The following is an 8001-nucleotide window of genomic DNA, read 5'->3' on the forward strand; positions in this document are numbered from 1 at the left end:
AACAGAAGTGGCCGGGAACCCTCAGCAGGTCAGGCAGCATCTACGGAGAAAGGAAAGTGCGTCAACGTTTCGGGTCCACGACCCTTTCTGTCTTCTGTTTTGTGTTGTTAATAATAATGTTTGTGGGCTGCTGCCACACATTTGGCCCACAAAATATACAGTCAATTCACTTTACAGTATGTTCTGTGAAACGCTTTTGAGACGCCTCGCGGATGTGTTGAGGCGCTATATAATAAATGCAAGGATTATTATTATTATGTGTCTGCGGGGGTGGGGGCGGGGGGGGGGGGCTGGAGTTTAACCAGCTAAAACCACTCAGGAACATCGTGTTACGCAGACCCTGGAATGAGTACATTTAGCCGAGCCAGACCAGTCTAAACAGCCAACCGTTTATTTCAAACTCAAACCTCAAACACAAACGTTCTCCCAAAAGGAATAAACAGAAGCGAGAACGATAGCGTCGCGCCCGTCTCCGAGTTCACGCTCTCTGGCCACACGAGTGCGGGTCTCGGACAGATAACACCAACATGAAGTGCACAGGAACATTCCCTCAATTTGTGGCATTTATATCAAGTCAATAAACACTTGTACATTGAACAGATGCTAAAGGAACAAGGGTCCCAGCAATGCCTGGCCCAAACCAACACGTGTACACCAGTCTTGGGGTGCACATGTGTATAAAACAAAGACTATATGGTCTATATTCCCTGCACACACAGTATCCCTTTTTCTTGACACCTTATAGAAGCTGATCATTGGCTAACGTGCCAGACAGCATCGGCTACTTACACTGCACTGTCACTGAAGTAATGGGTGGAATGTATCCCTGGAGCATGCTCTTGGCCAGTACCCTTAAGGAGTTGCCCATCTGTGGCTGTAGTGGTGATGTCCGGCCTCGGTACCTCCCTGTGGTCCTGATATTTACGATGCAGACTGTGTTACCCTGTGCCTCACATCCACACAGAGCTGCAAACAGCATGAAGTGCTCATTCCTGCACTTCCTTCACACAAAGACAACTCGTGTTAGCAATTGCTCCGATAGGCCCAAGTATAGAGTGAATGTGCTATGAAAGTACGTACTACGATGAAACTTAGATGTCCTGGGTTTAAGGTGACAGAGGGACACTGGGGCTAAACACGTGTATGGAACTGATTCAGTATTTTGCTCATATGGTTCCATTCCTCTTGTCCATTGTCCAGAGATGTCATTCCTGCAGCCTTAACAAGAGACCATATACATCAGACACTAATATACACAGCAAAACTGTACATCATCTTCCTCCTCTGTCATGCCTTCCCTTCTTCCTAGATTCCTGTCAACTAATCAGCACCTCATCACGTCATTGAGCATCTCCCAACACTTTGCAAGATTTACAGTGAAGTGTAGTGACTGTATATTTGCAGGCAAATGCCTATTAGGCACAGGATGGCAATAGCCAAGGCTTTGGGACCCCAGAGTGTGCATTGTTTACCCATCTTGTTACACTCACATGTTGAATTACAGTTTGATTGACAGACTAAACCCTAACCATTTAAGCGCGTGACAGCAGTACTGGGAGAGTTCGACGCCTGGAATAGAAAGCACTGTTTCTCCTGTGTATTTCTCACTTGAGGATCAAAGGAAAAATGTGGCAATAATCATTTACAATCCGTAAAAAGAGAAAGAGACAGGGAGAGTCTGAGGTTTGTTCGAGAACTAAATATTTAACCAAAGTAGCTCCAACTGTCCCGATGTTCACAAGCAAGTTTATCAAATCTTTCAAATAGGAAATATTATAGTTCATGACCCCCTCCACCTCCTCCTCCTCTGACACACACATACACACACACAGCTGCATGTAGGAATTAAATATAGAAAGTACATGTGCTTCATTGCAGGGACAGAGCTGTAAAGGAGGAAGCTGGGAAGGGATCCAGTGGTGTTCCAGAATCATCTCAGTGCCCCGGATAGAACTGGTCACTCACTTCATGGCTCTGTGTGGGACATTGCTGTGTGCTGGGTTTGCCTACAAAACATAGAGTCACTACACTTTACAGTTGAATGCTGTGAAGTTCTTTGAGGCAACCTCCCAGCGTGAAAGATGGTGTGTTTAATGTAAAGATTGTTACTGTAGAGTAGACTCTTCTCGGGCCTCACCTTAATCCTGGACGTGCTGTGCCTGTGAGGAACCAAACATCTTGCTGCACATGTTCTTCTCCTTCTGGCTCCAATCCCGATACGAGCTGAAGAGACAAGAGTATTACTGGCCGACAATCTCACACAGACCCTCCTGCCCCACCTCAGGAAACGGCCACCTGACTGAGTGGTCTCCGAGTCACTCAGTTTCCTTTGGCTGCGCAGGGACAGGTCCGGCTCTGCGTGGAGATGACGCAGACTCTGGTTCAAGTTTAAACCAAATGTTCTGAACAGGGTATATTGTCCACATTCTCTTCCTGCCCCAGATGGTGGTGAAGAGCATGAGCGCCCCCTACTGTCAGAGTGAGATCAGGTGGCTGCAGCATCTCTGCCGATTCTGGTGTAGATAATGAGTGAAGAGGGCAGTTACTGGAGCATAAACCCAGGACTCACAGTGATGGGGAGTGTGTAGCCTGGACTTACAGTGACCTGGGTGGGGGGAGGCAGGGGTAGAGCCCTCCACCCCTCTGGCTGCCTGAGTTACCTGTCCAGCTTGACCAAAGCACGGTTGATGTCAGGGTTGAAGGGCTGACGTTTCTGTGCTCGGAGCAGGAAGACTCTGGCTTTGTTGTACTCCAGCATCTCGAAGCAGGCCTGGATCAGGATTAAAGAGGACACCAGGCTTGAGGCAGGAGGCAGGGGAGCTCAGCACATCACCAGATTTTTCAATCCCATTTACCTGCCTTAATAGTAATATTTGCATTTGATACAGCGTCTCATCACGTCTTCGAGACGTCTCAAAGCGCTTCACAGAATATACTGCAAAGTGAACCGACAATATTTTGTGGGCAAAACCCGGCAGACAATTGCACACAGCAGCGTCCCCACAAACAGTTGTGGATTGAAAATGACCAATTTATTATTGTTTTTGTTTTTTGGAGGGATTATCATTAGACGTGTGGAGTAAGGAAACTTGCCCGAGGTTACGTCCTGACCTGCCGGGAATCGAACCCAGGTGTCTCGCTTGCAAGGCGAGTGCTCTAACCACTGAGCTACAGGACTCCATGGGAATCAGACCCAGGCCTCTCACTTGCGAGGCGGGAACACTCACCATTGAGCTACAGGACTCCTATTCTGAGGCTCGGTTACTCACCGGCCTGGTGACCTCTCACTCCGCGACGGGGAGAGGAGCCTGAGCTCATTAACACGAGGGGCTTCTCTGTCACTAACACAGCTGGAGCCTGCACTGACCTGGCCACAGCGGAACAAAGCTTTGGGGTTATGTTGGTCGATGTCCAGCGCCCGCTCTCCGTACACCAGGGCACGTCTGGGTGCGTTCAGCCGCAGGCCCACCAGGGACATGTTGAGGAACAGCAGCAGTTTCGAGGCCTGGACTCTCTCCAACTCCTGCTCGCTCTCCGGGTGTCGGTGAGAGAACACAGCCAGGGCCTGAAACACACAAGAGCATGGAGCCCACCACACCCAGCGCTGAGCATCTCCCCCCAGGGCTCTCACCACACCCCCACCCACCCCACTTGCTCGCTGGTGCAGCAAACAGGAAGTGGGGTTGTCAGCCTCGACCTAATGACGAAGTCGCGCCCTCATCACTGCGGAAAGCTTGTGTTGATTGTCAATTGCAGAGGGTGAGGGGTCAGGGCGGGTTGGGGGGGGGGTGACATTGTGCTGCCCCCTTCCCCCGCACACTTCGTACCCCCGGTGGAGCTCCTCAAGTACCTTCTTATACTTATCCTTGGCGTCCTCAAATCGCTGCTTTCTGAAGTAGTAATTCCCAAATTCCCGCTGCGTCTCCGCCACCCTCAGCAGCTTGTCCAGCGGGAACCTGGTCTGGTCCTCCTGGAACAGGAGACCTGAGCTGGAGTCAGCCGGCACCAGCCCATTGTTTCTACCACCCCAATTCCAATTCCCTGCTCATTCCACCCCATCGACTATTAGCTCAGCCCCCAGCCCTCCTCACATCCCCATATACAGACCCCCACAGCTCTGCCGGTAACCTGCACCCCCCCCCCCCACCATGTGGAGTCCTGTAACTCAGTGGTAAGAGCACTCGCCTCGCAAGCGAGAGGACGAGGGTTTGATTCCCGGGCAGGGGAGGGTTGAGCAAGTTTCCTTACTCCACACACCTCTGTTGACCGAGCAGTAAGTAGAAACTTAGCTGTCAGTGATTGGCTTTTACGGGGGTAATAAGCCCTTCAAAAAAAAGAATTTGGTCACTCAATCCACGACTGTTTGTGGGACGGTGCTGAGTACAATTGGCTGCCGCGTTTGGCCCACAAAATATACAGTCAATTCACTTTACGGTATATTCTGTGAAGCGCTTTGAGACGTTCTCGAAGGATCAATATTATTATTATTATTATTATTATTCCTCCCACTTGCCTGTGAAAGGGCAAAATATTCATCTGAGATGGAAGTATCCAGAAAACCCAACATCTCCAGCTCCAGGAGGACTGTGGCATTGGGCGGGATTCGAGGGGGGCAACCGAGCCGCCCGTACGCATATTCCGGCTTCAGGAGAAAGCGGGCGAACTCTCCTTCTCTCATGGTCCGCACCCCCAGTTCCATGCCAACCAGCGTGATATCTGCAACACAGGGCGGTACCTCAGACACCAGGGACAGCGAGTGACACCGTACTTGCCGTCGGGCTGAGAAGATGGCGTTACAATGCCGGGCCGGGCCGCCGGGTGGCGCTCTCGCTCCACACTTTATTTCGCGCTCCGCAAAATGCAAGTTGTTGCCGTTGTGGCGCCGGCGACGCGGTCCGTCCGGCTCTCACCTCGGCCCAGCTTCATGAAGCCCGGAACCTTCCTGTGCACGTTGGAGTCGAACGGCTCGTTGGCGTGTTCCACATAAGCACTGTAATAAACTGCGGGGGGGGGGGGGGGTGAGGGGGGGGAGGGGTGGGGGGGGGGGGGAGAAAAACCATCAGGGACACTCCCGGCTTTACAACACAACAACAACAAGATGCCATTTATAGAGCGCCTTTCACGTCGGGAGGACGTCCCGAAGCGCTGGACAGTTGGGTCGGGACCCGAGCATTGGGGGGAAATGGGTCAGGGTGAGGGGAGGGAAGGGGGGGGGTGAGGAGGGGGGGAATGGTCAGGGTGAGGGGAGGGAGGGGAGGGAGCGAGGAGGGGGGAGATGGTCAGGGTGAGGGGAGGGAGGGGAGGGGGCGCGGAGGAAGGAGAGAACGTTGGCCGTAGGTACGTAACAACAATCCTTACGTTCGATATCGCTCCTTCGTATCTCGACGCCTCAAAGCGCTTCACAGAATTAGACCGTAAAGCGAATTGGCCGTATCTTTGTGGGTGAGTTTGTTTCCGGGGGATTACTACCACCGGGAAAAGCCGTCGGCCGATCGAGCAGCAAACCCGGGCTCCGGCCTAACGCCGGTCAATGCGGAGTAAAGAAACCTGCAGAAGGTTGGGGCCCCGCCCGGGAAACCCACCCCCAGGTCCTCTCGCGAGCGAGGAGAGGGCTCTGAGCTCCGAGCGGCCGGGCGCCGCGCGGTCTCGCTGGCGGAGCGCGGTCCTCGGTACCTGACACCAATGCGTCGGCGGGAACGACGGGGCCAGAGCCGGATCTCAGCGTCTCCTTCAGCGCACCTCGGTCACCCGCGAGGTCCTCCATCCTCCGGCTCATCTGCTCAAAGGGACTCTGAAACCAGAGGGAAGAGCGTCCAACGGTGAAGGCCCTCCTCCCACCGCCCTCCTCTCCCACCGTCAGCGACACACCCCTCGGCCCTTCACGATGCCGTGTGAGACAACAGGACTGGTCCCCCCCACAGAGCTGCACCAGGAGCCCACTCCCCCCACAGAGCTGCACCAGGAGCCCACTCCCCCCCCAGAGCTGCACCAGGAGCCCACTCCCCACCTCAGAGCTACACCAGGAGCCCACTCCCCCCCCCAGAGCTGCACCAGGAGCCCACTCCCCCCCCCAGAGCTGCACCAGGAGCCCACTCCCCCCCCCAGAGCTGCACCAGGAGTCCACTCCCCCCCCCCAGAGCTGCACCAGGAGCCCACTCCCCCCCAGAGCTGCACCAGGAGCCCACTCCCCCCCCAGAGCTGCACCAGGAGCCCACTCCCCCACCACCTGCACCAGGAGCCCACTCCCCCCCACAGAGCTGCACCAGGAGCCCACTCCCCCCCACAGAATAAACGGCTCCCGGGACACCACTCCACCGGCACAGCCCTGACCTCCTGCATCGCCCCGACCCCTCCCCTCAGCCCCTCCCCCCGACCCCACCCTCAGCCCCTCCCCCCGACCCCTCCCCTCAGCCCCTCCCCCCGACCCCACCCTCAGCCCCTCCCCCCGACCCCTCCCCTCAGCCCCTCCCCCCGACCCCTCCCTCGGCCCCTCCCCCCGACCCCTCCCTCAGCCCTCCCCCGACCCCACCCTCGGCCCCTCGGTCCCGCCCCTCATCCGAGGCCCCGCCCCTCAGCCCCGCCCCCGGGCTGTGTACCCTCTGTGTGTGTATAATGTGGGGGAACACAATGCTGAACTGAGCTGAGCTGCGCTGCGCTGCGCTGAGCTGAGCTGCGCTGAGCTGCGCTGAGCTGAGCTGAGCTGCGCTGCGCTGAGCTGCGCTGAGCTGAGCTGAGCTGCGCTGAGCTGAGCTGAGCTGCGCTGAGCTGCGCTGAGCTGCGCTGAGCTGAGCTGCGCTGAGCTGCGCTGAGCTGAGCTGCGCTGAGCTGAGCTGAGCTGCGCTGAGCTGAGCTGCGCTGAGCTGAGCTGCGCTGAGCTGCGCTGAGCTGAGCTGCGCTGAGCTGAGCTGAGCTGAGCTGCGGCTGAGCTGGCTGAGCTGCGCTGAGCTGAGCTGGCTGAGCTGCGCTGAGCTGAGCTGCGCTGGCTGAGCTGAGCTGGCTGAGCTGAGCTGAGCTGAGCTGCGCTGAGCTGGCTGAGCTGAGCTGAGCTGCGCTGAGCTGAGCTGAGCTGAGCTGAGCTGCGCTGAGCTGAGCTGCGCTGAGCTGAGCTGAGCTGAGCTGAGCTGCGCTGAGCTGAGCTGCGCTGAGCTGAGCTGCGCTGAGCTGAGCTGCGCTGAGCTGCGCTGAGCTGAGCTGAGCTGAGCTGAGCTGCACTGAGCTGAGCTGAGCTGCGCTGAGCTGAGCTGCACTGAGCTGAGCTGCACTGAGCTGAGCTGCGCTGAGCTGAGCTGAGCTGCGCTGAGCTGAGCTGCACTGAGCTGAGCTGCGCTGAGCTGCGCTGAGCTGCGCTGAGCTGAGCTGAGCTGAGCTGCACTGAGCTGAGCTGAGCTGCGCTGAGCTGAGCTGCACTGAGCTGAGCTGCACTGAGCTGAGCTGCGCTGAGCTGAGCTGAGCTGCACTGAGCTGAGCTGCGCTGAGCTGAGCTGAGCTGCACTGAGCTGAGCTGAGCTGCGCTGAGCTGCCGGGGACCAGGCGTCAGAGCAGAGTCGGAGTCGGGCGGATTTACCACATCACCTTTAAACACATTTCCATATCAACCTTTCGTGACCTGTCCCTCTGACTGCGCTGATCCCCACCCACACCGTCCCCTCAAGCGCAGCTTCATTCTGTGCTCGAGAGCATCTCAAAATGTTTTGACTTTGGGGCACTTCTGAAGCTGCAATTTTTGAAGCTTTAGTCTTTTATCTAAAAGCCGAATGACACCGGGTTTGCTGACCGGCCAGGTACGAGCTTGGATTCTGGGCCTCGTGTTATTGCATTTTTTTTTCCATTAATCCTTTATACAATAGCGAATGAAGATGAGAGGCCATCAGCTTCCCTGTCTCCTCGCGGGGGAGGTCCGCTTGCAAGCAAGGACTACGTGTTTTCAGCAGACAACGTACTTGGTTCTTCCTCTTTTTATCTGCAATGAAGCAAACCTCTCACACCGGGCAGCCGGGTCCC

The 8001-nt window shown here is 56.0% G+C and overlaps 1 protein-coding gene across 2 annotated transcripts; it reads right to left on the minus strand.

The window, feature by feature from the left end:
* Positions 1-377: 377 nt before the first annotated feature.
* fkbp6 (FKBP prolyl isomerase 6) lies at positions 378-6372 on the minus strand. Of its 2 annotated transcripts, none has more exons than XM_042345596.1 (9): positions 6316-6372; positions 5674-5791; positions 4911-5000; positions 4514-4716; positions 3851-3970; positions 3368-3565; positions 2661-2770; positions 2138-2223; positions 378-1211 (listed from the first exon to the last, which is right to left on the minus strand). In XM_042345596.1, the coding sequence occupies exons 1-8, from the start codon at positions 6337-6339 to the stop codon at positions 2139-2141; spliced, it is 948 nt and encodes a 315-aa protein (XP_042201530.1). In that variant the 5' UTR covers positions 6340-6372; the 3' UTR covers positions 378-1211; position 2138. The 2 variants fall into 2 exon arrangements, with proteins under 2 accessions (XP_042201530.1, XP_042201529.1); XM_042345595.1 differs by having other exon boundaries at positions 378-1218.
* Between the last annotated feature and the right edge of the window lie 1629 nt (positions 6373-8001).

This window comes from Callorhinchus milii, unplaced genomic scaffold (assembly GCF_018977255.1).
Source record: "Callorhinchus milii isolate IMCB2004 unplaced genomic scaffold, IMCB_Cmil_1.0 Scaffold65, whole genome shotgun sequence".
Classification (NCBI taxonomy): domain Eukaryota; kingdom Metazoa; phylum Chordata; class Chondrichthyes; order Chimaeriformes; family Callorhinchidae; genus Callorhinchus; species Callorhinchus milii.